Below are 22,949 nucleotides of genomic sequence, written 5' to 3' on the forward strand. Positions count from 1 at the left end.
CTTCAGTCAAAGGCTTCTTCAGTTTGGATGCAAAACGGACCGCTACAGGAAATCTTTCCTGCCCACAGCCATCAGCATCTATAATAACTCCTGGATTTAATTGAGCTATATCAACATTTAATTTCCCTCTGGGATGAATAAAGTATTTTTCAATTCAATTGAATTGAATTGAATACAGTATCCAATAATTGTATTCCAATGGAATTCTAAGATGTAAGCTGTGCTGTGATGTCACAGCATCACAGAGATGATGTCATCCTCATCTCTGATCTGTGCGGTTAGCCCCGCCCACTTTTCTTTTAACCGAGTGAACCAGAGTTAAAATGGTCAAATCAAATCAATTCAAATTTATTTTTTTTATTATTATTATTTTTTTTTCAGTCTGAAAGCTTTCCACCAGACACACACTTCAGTCACCTTTTACTGTCTTTGGTTTTTAAATGAAGGACCTGTCTGGAGGCATGGTGGCAGTCCTGCTCTCATTGTCATCTTTGGGGTCCTGTTGGCAGCTTCTCTCCTCCTCATCCATGTCTTCCTCCTTCTCTCCTTCCTCCTCCTGTCTCTGATAATCATTTGCAATGAAGTCATCGAAGAAGCGCTCCAACGCCAGCTCGTCCGTGATGGAAGAAGCTTTCAGGAGTTTCTGTTTGTGATAAAAACTGTACAGCTCAGGGTCATTTGTGCTCTTACCGTTTACTTTCGAACGCGTTCCGTCCTGGAAATTCTGTTGCTAAGTGGCGCAGAAGACAAAAGATGACACGTTCCTTCAGTAAAAACAGTTCTTAAATGCAACAAAAACCTAAAACTGTCCTTTAATTAGTGTGAATCGCAGAATCTGAAGCATCAACAGTGAAAGCTGTTCCAGAGTCCTGTTCCCATCCTGCTCCATCAGCTTCCTTTAATGACCTGGGCCTCTTCAAAATCAAATTTATTTGTGTAGCACATTTCATGTACAAAACAATTCAAAGTGCTTTACATAAATGGTGTAAAAGTCCTTGAGAAAACATTGATGGATGAAACAGAACTTAAATGTTATCAATAGTTTTTTGATTAGCATGAATGAGTGTCTCATCAGACCACACCTCGCTGCTGCAGAAGTGAAGGAGAGGTGAGTTTGTTTTAAATGATAATTGACGCTACATCAGCTCCACATATAGGATGAGGGTTCAGGCCCCAGCGGATAAACACGTCACGAGTGGCAGCCATTCAGTGCTGGCGTGATAGTATTTAGGGTTTCTGATGAGGCCACACAGGAGGCGTTCCCCATACTGAGACACGAAACGAACGCTATGAGAAAGAACTTCAAGTTCAGACAAAAGATTGCAAACAAGACTCAAATGAGACTTACATGTTCAGACTCACTGAAACTGAAGATGTCTGAATACCTTCTGAATCCACTTCAGTCCATGTCAGACTGTTGTGGGCTCCCCAAACCCCCACTATTACGCCTCAAGAGTCCTGGTTTGTGTGTTGAGGCTTTCTGCAAAATATATGAACGATGCAATATGTTTTCAAACAAACACTTTTAGCTGCTTCTTAATGGAGATGTTGATTTATATTCTCAGTCACTCAGGTCATGGCAATCATCAGAGCTTGAATGAGGGCCACTGGACTTTTTCTTGGTTCTTGAAGACATTTCCCTTTTCAGATGAGGTGAAACGAGTTGCCCTCATTCAAACTCTTAGGATTTTTTAATAAATGTCTAACATGCAGAACTGTAAGTCTCTTTTTATCATTAAGAAATGTTTTTAAGGTCATTAAGTTGATTTAGAATGAGTTATTTACCCAAATGTTGGCATTCAAATACTCAATGGGATATTTTGTGGATACATCACTTTGTACAGTAGTGAAAAAATACACCTTCTTTTGATAATCTGGTCCTAATGAGGTATAAAGATGATATAAATACAAACTCTGCTGAAAAAACAACACAAGACACATTAGCCGGTGGGGACCAGGTGATTTTTTATTATTATACCCTTATAAAAGACACCTTAAAAGTAACCATTCACATGACTGTATCTCTCACATAAAACTCTTTGACCAACTTTCACCTGAATAATGATTCCAAAATTCGGAGCATCTTGTCTCAGAGTGAAGCAGAAAACCTGTCCATTCATTTGGACAAATGTAAATCTTTATTCTCAGGATGTCTGTGAAAAGCCTCCAGCTGATGAAGAATGCTGCAGTGAGAGACCCAACAGGAACTGGCAGGTTTTAGATCCTCTTCATTGGCTCTCTGTGAGATCCAGAGTGGATTTTAAAAACTCACTGTAAGGATGAGCCCAGACAACCTCATGAAAGATACTAATTTCAGCCTCTTGTGTCCGCGACCTCATTCTTTTGGTAACTTCCCAGATCTCGTGACCACAGGTGAGGGTTGGAACAAACATGGTCCAGAGTATCCCTGATATTCCTACTGACAAAGTCCCAATCCATCTGTCTATTTCTTGCTCCAACGTATCCTCGCTTGTGTCAGAGACTCAAACCTGACCCGGAGGGAGCACTCCATTCATTTGAAAGTTTGACTTTCATCCCGGTCATTTCACACTCAAGCCTGAGTTATACTTCTTTTAACTGCCCTTGCGCTTGCGTCTTGCGCTTGTGTTAATGGCTCGAGACGTTTATACTTCATTTTGCTTTGTCGGCGCTTGCGTGTGCTGCGTGGCGATTCACCGCCAGGACAGTAGGTGGAGCAGCAGGTTTTTTCAATGACAAGCCTACTACGATGAAAGGAAATTCACCTCTTTGGCAAGTCTCTCTTCCATTGGATTCATCATAGACATAATATATATATTATGTCTATGGGATTCATGCTTCTTCTTCTTCTTCTTCTTTGCTTTCTACCTTGGCGTTTGAAAACAGCGGTCTTTTATTAGGGGATGAAACCGGAAGATGAACACGCCGCCGGATGTGATGTAGATAGTGGCTTGTGCTCGTGTCCAGAGTGGCTACTCTTTAGCTCTGCTCGCGTCTTGCGTGAAGTTTAGAAAATTGAGGTGACACACGCAAGCACGCAAGGGGGGGCTTGCAACCGCGCAAGGGCTTGCGTTGCGTCTTGCGTTACCGACTATAAACCAGGCTTCAGCTGCGAACCTCTCCAGTGCGCTCTCACGGTCATGGCTTGAAGAAGCCAAAAGAACCAAATCATAAGCCGCATTCGGACAGAGCAGTTCTAAGAACGCAGTTCTAAGAACGCAGTTCTTAGAACTGCGTTCTTGCTGTAGTTAGTGGTATGTGTGGATTATACCTCTTCATGAAAATAACTAAAAAGCAGACATAATGTGTCTATCATAGAAAAGTAGCATCGTAATTCTTTCAGGAACTTTTCCACTTATCAGTGAAGCTGCAGGAAAACTCTGACGTAAGCAGTGAGGATGAGGAGCAGCGCTGATGATGGCGCTGGGAGCTGATGTAGTGGTCGTGAAAGCAGGTGGTCACAGCCAGAGGAGGGCCGAGGAGGAGGCACAGCCAAACTAAACCGTTGCCATAGTTTCCCTGGAAGTAGTCCCCGAGGAATACTTCAACCCCGAGCTGGAAGGAGAGGTCACAATGTTAGCTGAGGAAATCGACAGTTTAATAAAACACAGGTAGATGTCAGGTGTGGAGGGCCAGAAAAGATAAAAACCTGGACATAGCCTTTCTTTTCTCAAAGCTGATCTGCTTCCAGGAGCCCTCCAACCTGCAGCATGTAAACACCTTATCCAGGTTTCTGAAAATTCTCTGCTGCTAAAGTGGCTCAGATGGTTAAATATTGAGATTTTGGAAGCTCATTATAATTCAGTTTGTGTGATCGTGGTCAGAGCAGGCTGTCGTGGTTGAAATGATTAAAAACTTCAGATAAATACTATGTAGGCTGCTTAGAAACTGCACAAAAATGTTGATATGCTGACACTGTTTAAAGTGTTTTCTTTTCATCTGTAAAGAACACAGTAAATTACATGATATCCTTCTCTTTGTAAGTATAGCAAAGGAGTTCGCCTTTTTCACAGCTCAGGCTCACATAGTTTTATTTTCCTTTTGCCACAAGTGGGACCAGTTCATTCTGGACAAGAGATTTTTGTTAAACCTTTTCCTGATGTGTTTCCAGTTTATTCTTCACAAAAAAAATCTTTAAAGATGACAGATTTCACCAGACTGATCTTATACGGTGCTAATTACCATAAACCCAAAACACTGAGCTGTAAAGTTTAAGCACTAAAAAGCGCAGATGACAATAAAATGTCATTCAATCAGTTGAGAAATGTGAAGTAAAAAAAAAAAAAAAAGCATAATCACTGTTTGGCTTTGACATCATCTCTCCTGGTATTTGCGTACAGTGCGACAGCTCTGCAGATTCATTTGTGACAGTCATCTAATACATGTAAATGAGTGTAAAATGCGCGTTGAGCACAGCATACCACAACCAGGAAAACAACAGGAGAAGTTGCCTTCCTGTCCTCAAAGCTAATGTGTAAGCAGAAGCAAAAGCACAGGTAAATAATCACCTGCTGTCTCTGGTGCCATATTCTCACCTCTATCACCATCATGAGGAAGATCCACAGCCGACAGCTGTGCAGGGGCAGGGCGATCATACACTGCGAAGACGAGAAAAACAACAGATCATTAGTGCTTAGTGCCAACAAAAAGATGAATGAAAGAGAAGTGGCTCAGAGACTGATCTTTTCCTCACTGCTGTTTTAACAAAACTCGAGGCCAACTAGCTTGGAACCGAATCAATTCAACGCTCCATCCCGACAAAGCTTTCTTTATTTTCTTGATTGGTTTGTAGGGCTGTTTTCAACCATTCAGAATTGAATAACAGCTTCAAATAATCCATTTTCAAACGCGTTTGGAAAAGATTACTTATCCCGCATGTCTTCAATCTTCTGTTCAGCACGATGTTTATTTATTTTCTTGCTGTTTTAACACTTTATTCGTCTTTCATTATTATATTGAGTGACGAGTTTCATCTATATCAGAGAAAAACAACACCTCACAGCCCAAAAGGTTCTGTAAATTACAGAAAATATTTATATATTTTTAAAGGTATTGCGAAACAAAAGACTGTTCATTTTATAATTCACTGGGTAGAACAAATAAAAACCAGATGCCAAGTGCAGAAAGTGTTCACACCCCCCAAAAAACCTCGTATACGGATGTAACAACTGTGTTTTTTCCACTTCCTTCAGGAAGAAACCACCAGTCCAAGGGTCCACAACTGGTTTACATAAGAAGCCACCTTTCATAAGGAGGAACAGAACATAATGTAGAGCCAGACCAATAGGCTGAACTCAGTTATGCTCATTACTCATATTATCCCTTTATAAAAGTAGTAAATTCTGTCGTATCGACAAGCAGCGACTGGTTAAAGGGTAAATGTTATGAGTAAGCAATGGAAAAGTGAAGTAGTTTTCCAAAGGCAATTAATCAAATGTGCATGTTTTTACAATTTTTTAAAGACCAGCATTAAATCAACTTTATACAAAGTGCTTTTACTATTTTGGTTGTAGTTTAAGCAGCTCATTTGCTGTTTTTCTGTTCTTTTTTCTGGTCTCTGTTTGGCTTTAACAAGTGCACTGAAGTCAGGCTGAACGTGATGATTTTGTGATGCAAATGTGTTACTCTTTTGAACACAAATTATTTTAAGAAGCAAAACGCTTTATTTTTTAAGCCCAAGCCAACTAGCCGGACTAACTTTGTCTACGCCAAAACGAGGCCGGAACTCTGCTCACAGGACGCAGCGGGGGGGGGTAAGTCAAATTTAATAAATGATATTGCTAATATGGGATGTCATACAGCTTCATGTCAAAAGAGGTGAACTATCCCTTTAATGAGTTTGAGCTGAACATCATAATATCCACACTGCAAGTGAAAGGAGAGGAAATCGGGTGTATTTCACCCACAGCTGTTTTGAAGTCTGAAACCCCCCCTGTAAACTCACCATGCAGTGCACCTCACATGGATGAGTACCTGCGGAGGTGATCCGCTGATGCCAGGACTTCTTTTAGAGTTTGCATGCGAGTCTTTGCATGTGAATGACATGCACAGCATGCAGCCTTGTTTTGTGGTTGGTTCCTTCTAACTTTTCATCAACAACGATTGTAATCAAAGAGAAATATCTATTTGTGTGTACATATTTTTATAGTCTGTGCTACTAAACTAGAGAACCACAAGGGGGCGCTGTAGCTGCTTCATGCAGTATCCGACTGTACCTCACAGACAGCAGCAGACATCAGGAAGACCAGCAACTCCGCCTGTGATGGGGAGATGTTCCACACCAGCAACTGTGTGTATACATGCCTTAGCACACATAAAGGGACAAGCGAAAAACTTTAAAACGAGGACTCGTATTCCTCTCTGAGTCGAACAAGAAGAGATCAAAACCAACACCGAACATACCTGCGACTCCATTTCTGAAAGGGAATGTTCCAATTATTCCAGAAAGACCTCAAAGTTGTAGCGTTCCTGTGAGCAACAGAGAGAGATTCAGACATCCAGCTGCCAACACAAGATAACGTGGCGGCGCTCTGAAAGTGTGTTTTTATGCAGCTGACCACCAGTCTCCGTAAAAACGCCGATCACCGAAGCAAAGCAGTTCTGCGCAGAAATTCAGGAATGAGTGACTCAGAAAGAAGAAGAGGAGCCAGAGGAAGTGGGTCGGTGCCTGGCGGGAAAAATGTGGATCAGCAACAGCAGCTTCAGCCTGTTCATACCTTAGTATTTTTCTGTCACCTGCAACACAGAATATAAACTTTTATCCCTCCTCCACCATCTGTGACTGCTTTCTACAGTGGGATCACTTTAGTTCACACAGCGATATCTCACATTAGCCTCTGCTTTACCTTCCTGTAAACAGTTCAGATAAAAAAATCCCTCACCACCAGGTCAACGAGGTGATCCACTCTCGTGGTGACGTCCATACTCTGTGAAAAAGAAAACAAACTGTAAAAGAGTGAATTCCTAAGAGATAAGGCTGTTTTTTTCCCACCCCACTTTTCAAAGCTGCTTCACTCACAGAGAACGAGTTTTCTGATCTCTGGAAGATTGGTTCAATCCACTTGGAAGAAAAAAAAAACAAAGGTGAAAAATTAAAGGTGAAACGTACATCATGGATTACTTTTTCTTTTCTTTTCGAAGCTTCTGTGTTCATTTGAGCATTGTCTATGTTATGAAACAACCATTCAGAATGATCTCGCAGATACGATAAAATAAGTCACAAACAAGATGAACTTAATTTTTTTTTAATGGAAAATATTGATCCGATGCGATCCTACAAAACAGAGAGAGCTTCCACAAGCTACAGTACCTGCTGCACAATGCCCACCATAATCTGGATAACAATCACCTGAAATGAGAACATGAGGAAAAGATTCAATTGCTTCTCCTTTGAGGTAATGAAACAACTTGAAACGTAAAGTAAATTTATCCCAAAAGTGATGGAAAACCCGTTCATCATTTGTAGGTCTGCAGCAAAGTGCTCCAGTGCTCATGATGGACAAGATTCAAATGTTGGGTCACAGATAATCTTAATAATTGTCTATTTAACACAGAGTATCCCTTCTTATTATGGCACTGTGCTGTTTGTTATACTGCTGGAAGATGGAATCTCTGTAAATAACGTCTTCATTATTCACTGGCTTCACTATGAGACCATTTTTCCAGTTCGGGGCTCCTTTATCGCTGCCTAATGCACCAGAAAAGCTTCGACGCTGAAGGCACTCCTTCTGAACTGAAGCTCACCATCTCCAGCAACCTGTGCAGCAAATTGTTGACGCGGACCTTCGGAGTGCGTGGGAAGCCTCTCTGGTAGCACAGAGTGGGGGCGAGTAGAAAATAATACAGATCTGAGAAATCAAAGACCAGAAGGAAATGTTTCATATATGATAGATATAATATTTCATCATCTCATAAATCTCATAAGGAATAAGCAGTCACACCTTGCAGCTTCAGATGCTGATTGTGGTCTTTTCGTGGAACCGATCCATCTTTCTCTAAAAAACAAAAACAAAGCAGAAGTTGTTGTTTAACGTGCTTTCTAACATGGGCTAAAAGAAACCTGTGTTGTAGCAGAAATACCTAAATGAGCCAAACGGTACCAACGGTTGGTTTCCTGGTATGAATAAAGCTTCAACCCCAGAACTGTGTAGAACCAGAGAAAGAAGAATGCTCCACCTGGTGGACAAAACCAAACTACTTTCAGAAGTCTGCATTATTTCTTACTGGATACTTACATGAATAAATTCCTCACAGCACAATCAGCTAAAGATGCAACAATTTTGGACTTAATCTTGATTTAAAACTCCACAAGTTACTGAAGTTACTCCAGTAGGTAACAGTAAAATGAATATAATTTGATTTTGAGCATTCGTTCTTCACAATAAGAGAACTGAACACGTCACTTTGGGCTCTGTGGAGCTATTTTTAACCACTACTTTTATCTCTCAACTTAAAGATGAAGCCACAGAGTAAATCACTGCATTTTTTTCTTTTAATCTACAACTGTGGATTTTATTTAGTGTTCATCTTAAAAAATAAAAAGCTAACGTGTACTCAAGAGAAAAAAAAACAACCGTGAGGTAATTTAAGCTAATTGAAGCATCACACGGATGTATTACCATCCGTCCAATCTCATTATTTATCTTCCAGATTTAGCCACTCACCACTTGTTTGGAAATAAAAATAAAGAAAAAACATCAACACTAATCTCTAATATTCTAACTCTACAGAAAAGACACAAATCCTTATTTATCACGGCTTATTTTGGGTTTTCTTCTGATCAAAACATAAACTTTTCTCTGAGGTACATTATGTATGTTTATCTAACTACTTGTTGTTACTTGTAATTTACTCCTTCTAAGTACATTTTTTTAAATAATTCCATATTAAGCCAAAAAAAACACACATATCTTTTGTTAAATTAGCTTTGAAATTTTAATCTCCAGCTCCTCCCTGTTGTTCAAATATGGTCACTTCTGGGTCCAGAATGCACAAGATGGCAACTGACAAAACTGACCTTCACAAACCAGTGGGTAACGTCATGGTGGCTACGTCCACTTCTGTCATATATTTAGACCCTGGTAGTGGCTGTTGCCACATTGGATTAGCCCAGAGGGGTGCAGTAGAGAAACATTTGGCTGCAGCTGCGCAACACATGCCAACAGAGGTGATTCTATTTCTCTGAATTAGTCATTATGGCTACATGTAATTACTGAATGAGCTAAAGTGGTCAGTCTATATTTCTAATAGCTGCATTATTCAGCATAAATAAATGAAATATGATAAAGTGAAGGTGGACATGTAGAAAGACATCACCTGTTGATATTTTAGGTTCACGTACGATGACCGCAGCAGGAAACAGCACAAGCGACCCCAGATTCGTGAGATGTAAACAATGACCAATGGAGATGGAGAGCATTCCCTAGTGCAAAGAAAGATTTCAGTTTTGAGATGACGACTTGCTCCGAAGGATTCTGGGACAATGAGAACACTTTGAGCCAAACTTCCTGCGTGGTTTTACATCTAAGGTAGAAGAGGAAAGTCAAACCTTTTCCTGAGACTTCTCCAAGTACAGAGCTATCAGGGCAAACATGTTGGCAGCTGCAAGAAAACACAAATATTTCATCATGAAATGTCCCTTAGTGCTATATATCTGCTAATAATCACCTTTAAAAGCGCTTCATATAACCTGCTACCTCATGTGTGGCGTATTAAAATGTGCAGAATAATCTATCCCATTGAAAGCGTTAACCAATGATCCGTCCAAGAAGGCGGTGCACGCTAACGGTTCCAGACCGATACTAAGCTCGGTAAATCTCAGAACCCATCGCATACGCAACAGATGTAAATTGATGTAAAAGTTATTTCTGTGCGTGACTCAATTGCTGTAAAATCAATAAAATGTGAGACACCCGTGCCAAGTTAAAGATGGCGCTTTGCTGTATGCTCTGAGAGCAGTTTAGTCCCATCCCACAGCCCATTCAACATTAACTGATCTAATCTCAGCTATTTCATCGCGTGGCTCGTTGTTGCCGCCTCACCGGACTTTCTCACCCAGTATGAGGTTGACAGACGGCCAGTTGCAGTTGTCCTCAATCAGGTGACCAAAGACCTTTTTGACATCTATCAAAAAGCCATGTCTGTTAGCAAGAGCAAAACAAGAAAAAAAAGTCAGGCTAAACTCATTTATAAAGAGTGTATATAGGGACAAAAACAATGACTAGTTACCAGTTTATTGTGGGACGAACATACATGTTTGGAATCATGTGAAATGTTGAAAATTAGGATTGAGAAAAGAACAAGTACGGAAGCCGGGAGCGGACTCGGTACGTATATAGAGTATAACGAGTACGGCACCTCTCGTGCATCATCCGGTAACCATGGAGACGGCCTGTTTCCCCTCAGCTGGTCACTGATGAAGTCGAGTATATCAGCAGGATCACTGAGGTGTAAACGCCTGTTGAGCTGCAGTCGAGCCGGCCGTCTCCTTAAATGAGGCGGGCTGATATGAAAGTTATCTCTACAAGGCAAACAAATTGCAGTTTCAGCCTGTTAGACCTCGACAGAAGTCAGATCTGATGCGTTGATCTATGTCGGGTTCTCCAAAATCTGACATTTTCAGCTCGAGTCCGTTCTTGGAAAAGCTTTAAGAACACTGAGAAACTGATCCTGAGCGTTCAAGAAAAGATAGTGATCTCGTGATCTCGAAAACCATCGGTAAATTAACTCGTTATCTCGAGAAAACGATCAGAATAAAGTTTATACGTACCACGTCCGCTCTGGGCTTCCGTATCTAACTGTTACACCCCTGTTATCTTGTTTTCTTACTGAAGCTTCCCACCCACATCTAAAGCCACAAAGCTGTAATTACCAGTGACAGACTTGTAAGGATTTACATCTGGCCTATCTGTAAACAACACTGCTGTAGATACTGATGTGCTTTGAGCTAAATGCAAACAATAACATGTTAATATGTGAGTCCCAGCTCTAAGTTCCAGCAGACTTCTGTCTGTTGAGTGTATAAAGACACCAATTTACACTCACTGTATGAAATTCTCCAAGAACAGGTGAGCATGAGTCAGGACCTAAAAGTAATGGAGACACACATGCAATTAAGGAGATAAAACAAGGATGTATCATCATAAATCCTGACAATCAGGAGGAGGAGATGTGAAACTGACCAGGAGAATGATGATCCAGTTGAGGATGCCTCTGTATCCAGTGAAGCTGCTGTTGGAGCTCAGCAGGGAGTCTTGGACGCTGTGGCAACTGCACAGAAACTTTAGTGTTAACATCATCATCGTGATGATGATAGATATTGATGCTTCTGTTTGTTAACTGAGGTCTTAGTCTAGCTAGAAGAATAATTATTGAAATATTCTAACCTTCTAGGAAATCCCTAAATTGATACCAGATTGATGTGGGATCTTTGCTTAAAAACTGTCCTGCAATCAATCATTTTGGTGCTACTACAAGCAGCTGCTCGCACTTTATATCCATGGATGTGTTTTCTAATCCATCATAAAACCATTCCTCTTTTTTTATTTAAAGATATTGTGTTACTTGCAACTTAAGGACTCATCTGTTTCAGTTTTAAAAGTGAGTTACAAAAATATTTTAGTGCTAAAAGAGGTTGACAGAAGCGCTAATAAAGCCACGGCTCCTGATACAAATTGGCTCTGTTGCATCAGTGTTTTAGAAGAGTTCATAAACAAACTGTTACAACGTCACGTCAACAATAGACGAGTTCATACAATATGTGAACTGTAGTTCTGAAACCTCGACTTTGACCTTTCTGGAGCCAAATAAAGACATTTGGAAAAGAGGGAGGAGCTGGAGAATGATATTTGAAGCCAGACTGGACAAAAACCTTGAAGTCTAACATCTGTTTATAACAGGGATTGTTTTCAAATGGTTTGAACATCAGATAAAAAGCTTAAAACCATCTTAAACTTCACCAACAACAACATTAAAATGCCGTTGTACATATGTGCCACAATATGATCTGCATATTATGGAGTCTGCTACATGATCAAGTGGTGGGGGCAGCAGAGAGAGCTTACCAGAGCAGAGATGCATACGGATGTTCATGTTCACCGGGTGGATCTGAGGAAGACAAGGAAGCACTTTCCCAGAGACTTGGACTGTCTTCCTCAGCTGAGGAGGAAGAGAAGCTCTTCTTCATCACTGCCATCTGGTTCTGAGGTCTTGTCCAAAGAGATGAATTTAAGAGAGGGTTGAGTCCACTTTTAATGAGTCATAAAACAAATATTTTGATCTCACATCCTCATCACGACTTTGCCAGATTGCCAAGTTAAAACACCATGATACTAGAAAAAGCTTTAGAGTTACTGTTCATTACCAATTAAGAATAAAATGAAAGCAGATAAAACAGTTTGAAACAATGGTCAACTTAAACCTGGAAATGTTTTTGTTTAAGTTTGTTTTATGGGATTTCTTACATTGTATGGGATGTTTATCATCTGTGAAACACTGATGTGGGACATTAAAATGCAAGCTGCATCTTCATAAACCCGGAAACTACGGGCAACATCCTGTCCTCCAGCAAAAAAAAACAGCTCAAACCAAATTTCCATTGTAAAATAACAGTTTAAAATGATCTTGCTTATATGCAGAAGGATACATGCAATAAGAACTAAATGTCAATTTATCTGAGAAAGACGTTCATTTTAGATAAATTTGGCATGCATGCTATATATTCAAACAAGCTAGTAATAGTTTTAAAAATAATCCCTTTTCATCATATTTTGTTATTTATAAAAATTGTATCATTATTATTGCCGCTCGATAACTAACATATACGCCGAATTTTACAGCTGATCCAGATATTTTAATCTACACAATGTAAGAGTTTTCATTTTACCTATTACAGCTGGTGCTAATCAGTGAAACTTTAAATTTCCAGTAATCCGAATGAGGATCGGTGCGATCTTCTCAAGCAAACCAAACACGGCTCTGACCTCAACGTCCACCGCGTGACGACAGCGTCCCAACATCCGCAGCCTGCTGTTCACGAGGAGCCGCTTCGACCTCTGCGACCATCTTTGGATGTTCTCGGTGACATTTCTGAAATATTACAAATGAAAGCCTCCCAGAGAATAATTTTTAAAAATGTTACTTTGTTTGAATGAATATACGCAGGCACTCGTTTTTGGCTTCGGTGCCTTGTAAACCTGCGGGTATTTAATAACGTTTTCATTGTTATTCCAGAATAGCGCCGCTCTAGTGGCAACCTATAGCTACAGCTTTGTCATGGCAATTATAAAGTTATTTGCATGTGGAGCAGCTAATTGAGCTTTCCAAAGCCCAATTAATGCCTGGAATAAGACCCCAAACCCAGGTGAGTAGAAGAGGAGACGTCAAGGATGCAAAACAGGAACAAAATGGAGGAAAATGTGGAGGAAGTTTAAAACATTACTTGGTTTGTATAGTTTCTGTTCAGGGATAAATGAAGCATTAGTGTTTAAATTGTTAATTTTAGAAGACAATATGATAACATAATGTTATGCAGTTATCAAAATAAAGTTCAACAAATTGCTTTAAATCTCTTATTGTTTAATTCAACTCCGGCATTAAATATAATTTATCTTGAACATACCTAGCAAGCCTGGAACTATGACAAGAAAATGTTTCTAAAGCAGTTGAAATACAATTATTTAACAGTGCAAATATTAAAATGTATCAATTCTATCACTTAAACTATTAAACCAAGCTATAAAAAAAATGGCTTATTGTTTTAAAAAAGGTAATTAAATCTATTTATCGGGAAAAAAAGGACCTAATTTTACAGTTTTCCCATTTAGTCCATTCAAGCCTGGAACATCAACATAATGTCTGTTTAAATTGATTTTATTTGTAAGTACAGAGTGAAAAAAAAGGAATAAAGTCTGAAACGTGAAAATCAAACCGCCAACTGACCAAAAAGCTAATCTAGCTTTTAGCACAGCGGTACCGAAATATTTCCTTCAGTATGATTATAATCAGCCGCTACATTTATTCTGTGATCTAAAAGTAAATTTAAACAAATACTGAAGGAATAATATGCATTTATTATTATTATTATTTTTTTTAAATGGTAAAATACGGAAAATTTAGGACCTTAAATTATGATAGCTTGCTAGCTAGCAGTCACTGCTTCTCTTAGAAAAAAAAACAAAAATGTTTTTCCACAAAATAAAAAATAACGAGTTATTCCGTTTATGTGTTATGGTAATATATTGAGTTAAATTTTATTAAGCTTTATTTACAGTGGCCCTATGATTTGGTAACCCATCCAGGGTGTAGCCTGCCCTATTCCCCATGGAACCCGCTGACATGGCTACAATGATGTGAATCGAGTTGGTATAGAAAATAGATGGATGCATGTGCAGTTGCTTAATTTTTCCTATTGTACCATTAGTTTTTAAGTTGTTTCACTTTGTATTAAAAATTCCTATGAAGTCATACTTGAACATTTGTACTTCACACAGAAATGAATCCTGAACCCGCTGACAACACTATTAAAGTACAGTAAGAAGAGAACGCAACATACCTCAAAACAAGTTTATTTAAAAATGGACATTAAACAATATAATCCTAACAGTTTGAGGTGATAACCTGACAGCAACAAAACTACATCTGTATTCTCCCTGTATTCTAAACGATAACTGCATCACACAGCCTTTGTTGCCAACGCTGCAGATAGAATTTCACACCTCTGGTGACTTAGACCTGAAAAAAGCATGTCAAATCAAACAAATAATTCAATATTAATGAGTTTTTAATTGATTAAAACACACCTTAACTGCATGGTCCTTAAGAGACACCACATACAGCACAGATGCCAGGCCCGTCTGCATTAAGTCTGACCCTGAAGTCAGCCCTCTGTAACAACAAAGCAGCCAGAATGCAGGTCTTGCTCAGTTGATGGTGAGTACGTCGCTCTGGATTTCGTGGCTCAGTTGGGTCTGCAGGTCGCTTAGTTTCTTCTTGAGGACGGCAAGCGCTGACATGACGATAGTCTCTGGTCGAAGAGAGCCGCACGACTCCACGTTGTAATAGAACCTGCGTGGAGAGAAATCTCACATGAGCCGTGTTCACCAAGTTAAGGGCGGATTATAGTTCTGCGTCTATCGTCTTGACGTGTTGCTTTGCTCTGGTCGCGAGCCACTTTTCATGTTATGGTTCTGCAACCTCGGTCTGGAATTTCTCGGGACGCACAGCAGTTTCCCCTCGCGAGAATTTCGGTGGGCGGTGACGAGAACTTCGGGGTCGCCGGCGGAAGTGTTTATTTTTCAAAAAAAAAAAAAATTGTGTATGCAAGATATGTGTCTGGAGTTGCTCGACATCGAAGAAGAACAGCTTCTTTTATTGGAGTTGGCAAAAATGCAAAGGAGGAAGCCACACAGACAACCGGAAAGGCACACCGAGGACCAATCACAGCTGCTTTTGTCTGCGCACGGCGCCTGATTTATGCTTCAGGCGCAAAGCCTCTGACGCTCGGACGCAGAGCCTCTGCGAGCGTCAAAATCTTGACCACTCCCCCACGCAGAGGCTCTGCGCGCGTTGTCGTGCACCTCAGAAAAATCCTGACTACACGTCGGACGCACGCAGACCACCAACAGAAGTGCGCAGACAAAAGCGGCTGTGATTGGTCCTCGGTGTGGCTTCCTCCTTTGCATTTTCGCCAACTCCAATAAAAGAAGCTGTTCTTCTTTGATGTCGAGCAACTCCAGATCCATATCTTGCATACACTTTTTTTTTTTTTGAAAGATAAACACTTCTGCCGGCGCCGACGAAGTTCTCGTCACCGCCCACCGAAATTCTCGCGAGGGGAAACTGCTGTGCGTCCCGAGAAATTCCAGACCGAGGTTGCAGAACCATAACATGAAAAGTGGCTCGCGACCAGAGCAAAGCAACACGTCAAGACGATAGACGCAGAAGTATAATCCGCCCTTAAGACCAGGGGTCTTCAACGTTTTTCAGGCCAGGGACCCCCAAACTGTTGGAGAGTTGGAGCAGGGACCCCCCTACTATTTATATGGCATACAATTGTGTTTTATATTAAACGGGGCCTAGTGCCGTGTATAAACCTAGCTACTCTGTTATTGTACATTCAATACTAAGCTATTCAAATAATACACAGGTTAATATATTCATGTTTTTATTTTAAACATGTGCAAGGTACAGGGTGGCCGTGAATGCGTGCATTGCTGACTGAAAGATAACGTCTTCTGCCTCCATTTTTCCGTTTGCTACAATATTTTGGATTTATGTAAATGTCCATTTAAAGACATTACAATTTGTGAGAAAAAACTGTTTGAAAAAAAACAGAAAAAGAAATATTAAAAATCACCTAAACAACCAAAGATTTCGCGACCCCCCTGCAGTACCTCCGCGGACCCCCTGGGGGTCGCGGACCCCCGTTGAAGACCTCTGCTTTAGACCTTTAGTTTGCTTTTAAACTTTTTAAAAAGCTGCAGAAAGAAAACATTTTTCACGTTACATTTATGTCAATAAGTCACAGATGTTTGAATCACCTTTAGTCCAAGCAATATAATCCAGTAACTGTGTAAAACTTTGAAGTTTGTTTAATTAAAACAGGGGCAACTTATATAAATGAATATTAAAAATGTAAATATACAAGACTGTAGCCAAAGGCTATTCTCCATCTTTTGTCCCTAAAAAATTAGAGCAATAAAACAAAAACAGACAAATTATGCAGAATTATGATGGCATAACCGTGTTTTTAGGTGTTTGGTAATTGAGTTGCCAGTTGACAGTTCGCGTATTGCACTTGAGTTCCAGATTTGAGACGCCGCTTGTCCACAGGCACTTTTCCTAAAGGAAACCATCTTCAGTCGTCTTTAGAGTCGGCTCTGGTTGACCTGTTTCAGTTCTTTTTATTACATTAATGCATTTAAGGTGGGGATAGACCATGAACTACTTTATTAACCACAACAGTCTATGTATTCAACAGTTTTATCCCAGTTTAGCTGTTCATGTTTTTGTAAGAGCTGACAGTGATGGTACTTTTGGGGTTTTCCAGCCAATAATAAATTCGTGAAAACACAACGTTTTTTTTAACTTTTTTGTGCCTTTTTCGCCATAAAGACGAACAGGAACGAGTCCGAACATTAAAATTCTGAGATTATTATGAAACCAACACAATATCATTGATAAAAAAAAAAAAGTGTCTGAAATAACAGTTAAAGTTTTTAATAACTGCTAAATACCTTATTTGCATCATAACCCTAACGCATCCAAGACCAGAAGATATTCAGGGTGTTGTAAATATAACAATTTTACCAGATCACAAGGGCATTCAAAGGATATTACACAGCATGGTACAGTCCAAAGTCTGGGGCCACTTGTGGAAATACTTGTATTTAGAATTCCTTTTAAAATGAATACAATTTCCTTACAAATGATAAAACTTTAGCTGAAAATGTCAGTGAAATTACCAACATTTTAGATATTACGTGTCACCATCCTGCTTAAATGACAGAAGTAAATGAGCTGCATGGACTTCACAAGTCTTCCTTTGTTCTAAAGCAGTTTTACGACACCTTGATGTGTGTTTTGCTGTCGTATGAATCCTCCAAAAGGATTATAACCGGAAGGTTGAGCGTGTCTCTGAAATATGGAGCACCGCAGTCTGACTTATAGATCAGATAGATGGAGAAATCTAGCTTGTTTTTTGTTGTTTATTTGGAACAGTTTAGTTCATTTGCCCACTGAGAAACACGGGATAATGATAACATAAATGCTCACCTTTCTGGCTTTCCATTGGGGTCATAGGGAGCCTGAACCTCATCCTCCTCAATCTCAGAGTATTCGCTCTTTGGCCTGAGAAAAAGTGCACCGTTCATTAAATGCTCAATATCAGATTAATAATCGTACTTCACGGTGAGCCACACCGACGCGCAGACCTACCACTCCTCGGGTCGTGGATACACCGTGTGCCTCAGCGCGTTGTCTGGGTCGTACTCGAAGGACACCCCGGCTGTCGGGTTCCACTTGGCGTGCTCCTTCCCGAAGCCTTTCTTCGCATAAGCTCTGAGCCGAAGCTCCTGACCTTTACGAAGCTTCACCAGCAAAATGTCTGAGTTGAGTCGGTAAAGGACGGAGGAGGTGGAGACAGAAATAAGGAGGTAAATTAATAAAGTGAGAAAGGAAATCATCAAGAAGACGACGCCGCCTGAGAAGATTTCAACTGCCTACGAGCACGGATTTAAGCCCACCATCTTGCTCGACGTAGTCGTTTGGATCATTGTCTCGGCTCCTGGAAGTCACCTGGAAAGCAACACGACAACGCGGTCAGATTTCCTTTTTTTTTTTGCCTTAACTCCACGTTTATGACGCCAGTAGCTGAAGGAAAGACCCACTGGGATGACTCTGGGGTTGTTGGACAACAGATCGCGTGAGGTGACATGACGCGTCTGATCCTCAGTGCATCGGACATCCAGGGTCAGCTCAACAGAGCACTCAGGACAGAAATCATCACAGGTGCAGTCCTGCAGGAGGAGCAGAGACAGTCAGGAAGTTACAGACCTGCTGGATTTATTTATTTATTACGTTTATTTTTGGGCTTATCTTTTATCTTCCTTAATGTTAATAAAATGTAAACTGTTTCACCTTTCACACAGAACAATAAAACAAACTAAATGTTTTCACATATTCTGCTTGTTTAGTTATTCATGTATGTACAACAGAAAGAAGGGAAGAAGACACTCTTGTGCACACACACTCACATTTAACTTACATCAAGAGAGATAAGATAATGAATTTGCATTCGATGTAAACTCAGTTCCTCTGGAATGAGCTGCGGTTTAACTGGAGTTTCTGTTCAGCCCGTTGAACCCTTCACCTCAGCTGTAAGCAAGTAAGCTAACAGAATGCCGACAAGATTGAAAGTCAGTGACATTAAATGTAGTTTAATTTAATTTTGCTGCATGTGAAAAGTTAGATGAACGGACGACCTGTGGTTTTAAACCATCAGAGTCCACAGTTTTGTTCCATGTACTTGCTGCTTGTGTTTTTTTGTTGTTGTTTGTCTTATCTTTCTCTCTCCGTTTGGCTACCTGCAGGTATTCCTGATGATTCTTCACCTGGTTTCCCCACAGAGACCGTAGAATGTTTTCTGTTTAGTTTTTTAGTCCAGACCCTGAATCGTTTAACGTTCAAGGCACTTGAAAACTCTCTCTGTGATGGATCATCGTATATGCAAGTATCACTGCACTAACGTTGCCTTTAAGCTACGTAAATTGTGATTTTATTTTCTTATTTTGTTTCATGCAGAGCAACAGTCAAAAGCTTTTAAGTGCATGTGAGTTGATACGTAGCCTGGGTTTAGCCGTCTGACACAAATTCTGACTGAAAGCAGCTTTACTGGGAATTCTGCTGTTAATTTACACTTTGCAGTTTTTACAGAGCGTCGCCCATTTGAGTCGCTCTGAATGTGGACATGCAAAGTGATTTGGTCAGACTTTGAGAAGCTTGATTTTATTGGGACTAACAAGCTATTATGCATTTTAAAAGTCCAGTTTTGGTCGGACTAACGCAAAAATTTGTTCACTGAAACATTTCAGAAGGTGTCAGCGGGGAATTAAGGAGCACTCTGCAGCCAATCAGAATCCACCAGTAGCCCGGGAACCATCACTAGTAAGAAACTATTATTTCTGCCTCTGGCAAGCAAATATTCACGATCTTGGTGAATAATGAGCTTTAATACCTTCTTGACATGCAGAGACCCTGTAAATGACACCACATTTCAAACTCCCTGAGCAACACCGTTGATTTCGGAAGCTGCACTTACCCTGGAATACTGCATTTTATCCACGATGTCGTCGCTGGTGAGTGGTATGAGGCCTGACAATACAGGAAACATAGAGGTTATAACACGTCTAAAAAATCCTTACAAGAGTATAACGCTGTCATTAACAAGATGAGTGACTACTGAGATACAAACCGACTCTGTGCGCGATGAACTCGTCGTGCAGTACTGAGGAATTTGCATCAATCTGAATCCAGTCGATGGCTGAAAATGAAGTGATTCAAGTTCAAGTTAGCCGTTTAATTTTGATATTTCTGTGTTTTATTGTGAAACAGTCAACAGATTAATGCAGCTATGCGACTTCTTAAAGGATAAGACCGTTTTTTGACATTGGGCCCTTGATTTCACATTATAACATGATGTTCTACTCACCCCTGCTTGTTGTTGGTCATTTGGAGCTGTTCCGAAGATATTCGAGAGGCGTCTGGCTGCTCTCTTGAGATATTCGGCCATGAAACGGTTTCCTATGGGCAAGCTTATACAGGCACAAACTATGCTGTTTATAATTTATTAATTACTGTACACTAGCACTGATAACGTGTAGGTGCGTCGCTTACTTAAAAAAATCCGGGTTACTGTAATTTTGAATTTTTGTCGTAAAGTGGGTGTTACTGACGTCCTCGTCGTGCTACTGCCACAGACAGCCCACAGACCTGCTGCCTATTTATTCATTCGGCTAAAATTCAAAATTAGTAACCCGGATTTTTTTAAGTAAGCGACGCACCTCCACGTTATCAGTGCTAGTGTACAGTAATTAATAAATTATAAACAGCATAGTTTGTGCCTGTATAAACTTGCCCATAGGAAACCGTTTCATGGCCGAATATCTCAAGAGAGCAGCCAGACGCCTCTCGAATATCTTCGGAACAGCTCCAAATGACCAACAACAAGCAGGGGTGAGTAGAACATCATGTTATAATGTGAAATCAAGGGCTCAATGTAAAAAAAAATGGTCTTATCCTTTAATACAACTTAACTTCCTCAGAACCAAAAAAAGGGTCTGTTAAATAAACTCCAAAATTAAATATGTTGATATTTATTGATTGATTTTCTTACATGCTACCTTACTCAAAAAGTTCAATTAAAAAACATTAATGCGACAGAACTGTTCATTTGTATTTAGATTCCCCAAAAACACAAACAGGTCAATTTTGTTCAACATCTCAGCTGCTCCCATGTTTGTGAGTTCACTGACGACTACATTAAACTGGACTGTATATGGACCAAAACACCATTGAGAACTGACTCAGTTGTAATAATCCCAACATAAGCAGAAGTATCTAAACATTACTCAACCTATTGTGGGAACCTCTGACATGAAGACGCGGCGGAGAGAATTTGTAACGCTGAAAAGGAAAAAACAAACAATGTTTTAAGATTTGAAATGACAATAAAAAGATCAAACCAATGTTTGGACTTCTTTGGGGTGACGTACGTGCAAGCGTTTGACTGTCTTTCTGTTTAAAAGCATCTCAGCTCATGTAAAATCTGAGTTTTAAACTACTGCTTTCAAGCAGAATATCAGATATCACAGATTAGAATTAGAGGCCTAGTTCATTGGCACAATTAATTACCAAAGTGTGAAAAGTCTATACTGTAGAAACATGTGGGGTGACAAGACATCATCTGTCCAATGTTCACAGTGTCTAAACTAACAATTACTTTCAGTATTTCAGCAACCAAACAAGTGATCTGACAGAAAATCAATGACTAAAACACAGTTTTTAGCAACTTTTTCTGCCTAAAACATCCAACTGTCAGTGTCTCGAGCTTCTCAAATAAGAGGACTTCATTTTAACTTGTGAAATAACTCAAAAGCTATAAGTTTTATAATCCTGTTAAGATGATTAATGAGGTTGTTTTTTTTAATTTTCTCAAATTTTTAGAGAAAACTATTGTTCAGTGTAATGATCCAATAACCAGCAGACGACAAATACATGTTGGCTGATCAGTTTAAGATTCATCAGCGATCTAAACAACTGCTCACTGAAGCATCCAGTTAACTGGACATACAGGATTTTTTTTTATGTTAAAATAGACTACATGTACATTTTAGAATCTGTAATCTACAATTCAACCTTGTTCTTATGGAAATATTCAAATAAAATGCAAATTAGCATCCAAAGTACAGTAATTTATACATCTTCAGCAAGACAAAGACAATATATATATATTTTTAAATCAAAGCAAAGCATACATACTTCTACACATAAAGCTAATGGTTATCTTACACTTTACTCCTCTATTTGTTTTAATAGAACTTTTTTTGTTTATCTTTTGCACACATTTTGCCCCTTCTACTGCTTTAATGAATGGTCTTTTGGTTATCTTTTGCATTGGCTGTTTTTGTTAAAATTTAGCTTTTGACCCAATTTTTTTTTTTGTTAAACTCGTCTTTGAAAGGTGCTGAAAAAATTCAACTGAGTTAAATTGAGTTAAAAGTTATTAAGAGCAGTTATCAGACGTGCATGGTCTCATGACATTAGTGTTTTGGTGCTGCGAAGGACAATGGCTGAAACGTTAAAATAGGAGAATACTTACGCCAAATCCGTGTTTTCAATAACAAACTTGACATTTTCGTCTGTCAGTTCTGTTATTTTAACCGTCGGCTGGTTAGCATACGGCATTATAGGAGCTTAAGAAGCAGAAAAAGAACGAAAAAAATGGTCCAAACACTTCCACCACGATCGCTACCGCTGCTTTGGCTTGAAGGCCGAACCGGAAATAGTTTCCAACCGCTGATTGGCCAGGAAATATGAAGGAGACTAGTGATTGGCTGCAGTTACTAGTGGGAGGCGGGTCTTTCGTGAACAACCGGGTCAGTTCGTTTTTTTCAAAATAAGGGCACCGATTATATTTACTCACACAAATACAATCAGTAACAAATGTATTGAAAAATATTTGCTCCATCTTTGCAAAAATGAGAATTTTACTGCTTTTTATAACCTCACATGAAGTTAATTATTTTTTTCCTGATACCCACGGCCCTACAAACTATGGCTAATAACTGATATTATAATCCATTATTAATTATCAAAATAAATGTGTTGTAAATCTATCTTGGGCCCAAAAATGGTCCAGTTTTCTACCAGTATACATATGTTCTTCTTTGTAGAAAACAAAAAAAATCCAAGAA

General features: G+C 39.6%; 2 protein-coding genes across 3 annotated transcripts; both read right to left on the reverse strand.

Annotated features, from left to right (window-relative positions):
* Positions 1 to 1,940: 1,940 nt before the first annotated feature.
* Positions 1,941 to 13,243, reverse strand: LOC142384370 (diacylglycerol O-acyltransferase 1-like). Of its 2 annotated transcripts, none has more exons than XM_075470558.1 (18): positions 12,960 to 13,243; positions 12,042 to 12,185; positions 11,160 to 11,247; positions 11,023 to 11,063; positions 10,033 to 10,118; positions 9,527 to 9,579; positions 9,295 to 9,400; positions 8,059 to 8,154; positions 7,920 to 7,973; positions 7,723 to 7,826; positions 7,289 to 7,327; positions 6,998 to 7,039; positions 6,861 to 6,905; positions 6,537 to 6,646; positions 6,382 to 6,447; positions 6,195 to 6,282; positions 4,515 to 4,577; positions 1,941 to 3,534 (listed from the first exon to the last, which is right to left on the reverse strand). In XM_075470558.1, the coding sequence occupies exons 2-18, from the start codon at positions 12,170 to 12,172 to the stop codon at positions 3,319 to 3,321; spliced, it is 1,428 nt and encodes a 475-aa protein (XP_075326673.1). In that variant the 5' UTR covers positions 12,173 to 12,185; positions 12,960 to 13,243; the 3' UTR covers positions 1,941 to 3,318. The 2 variants fall into 2 exon arrangements, with proteins under 2 accessions (XP_075326673.1, XP_075326672.1); XM_075470557.1 differs by having other exon boundaries at positions 12,863 to 13,243.
* Positions 13,244 to 14,519: 1,276 nt separating this feature from the next.
* polr2c (RNA polymerase II subunit C) lies at positions 14,520 to 22,521 on the reverse strand. Its single transcript, XM_075470559.1, has 9 exons — positions 22,355 to 22,521; positions 21,110 to 21,159; positions 19,949 to 20,017; positions 19,796 to 19,848; positions 18,366 to 18,494; positions 18,222 to 18,273; positions 17,914 to 18,082; positions 17,752 to 17,826; positions 14,520 to 15,042 (listed from the first exon to the last, which is right to left on the reverse strand). The coding sequence occupies exons 1-9, from the start codon at positions 22,438 to 22,440 to the stop codon at positions 14,898 to 14,900; spliced, it is 828 nt and encodes a 275-aa protein (XP_075326674.1). The 5' UTR covers positions 22,441 to 22,521; the 3' UTR covers positions 14,520 to 14,897.
* Positions 22,522 to 22,949: the final 428 nt, after the last annotated feature.

This window comes from Odontesthes bonariensis, chromosome 7 (genome assembly GCF_027942865.1).
Source record: "Odontesthes bonariensis isolate fOdoBon6 chromosome 7, fOdoBon6.hap1, whole genome shotgun sequence".
NCBI lineage: Eukaryota > Metazoa > Chordata > Actinopteri > Atheriniformes > Atherinopsidae > Odontesthes > Odontesthes bonariensis.

Excerpts from the sequence above, each read along its gene's own strand:
- LOC142384370 (XM_075470558.1), bottom strand. The coding sequence starts at position 12,172 with ATGGCAGTGATGAAGAAGAGCTTCTCTTCCTCCTCAGCTGAGGAAGAC. Across the intron at positions 7,328-7,722 it reads TGCACAGGTTGCTGGAGATG|GTGATTGTTATCCAGATTAT; the intron begins GTGAGCTTCAGT and ends TTCTCATTTCAG. Across the intron at positions 6,906-6,997 it reads GATCAGAAAACTCGTTCTCT|AGTATGGACGTCACCACGAG; the intron begins GTGAGTGAAGCA and ends TCTTTTTCACAG.
- polr2c (XM_075470559.1), bottom strand. The coding sequence starts at position 22,440 with ATGCCGTATGCTAACCAGCCGACGGTTAAAATAACAGAACTGACAGAC. Across the intron at positions 20,018-21,109 it reads GTCAGAGGTTCCCACAATAG|CCATCGACTGGATTCAGATT; the intron begins GTTGAGTAATGT and ends CTTCATTTTCAG. Across the intron at positions 17,827-17,913 it reads TATCCACGACCCGAGGAGTG|GCCAAAGAGCGAATACTCTG; the intron begins GTAGGTCTGCGC and ends ACTTTTTCTCAG.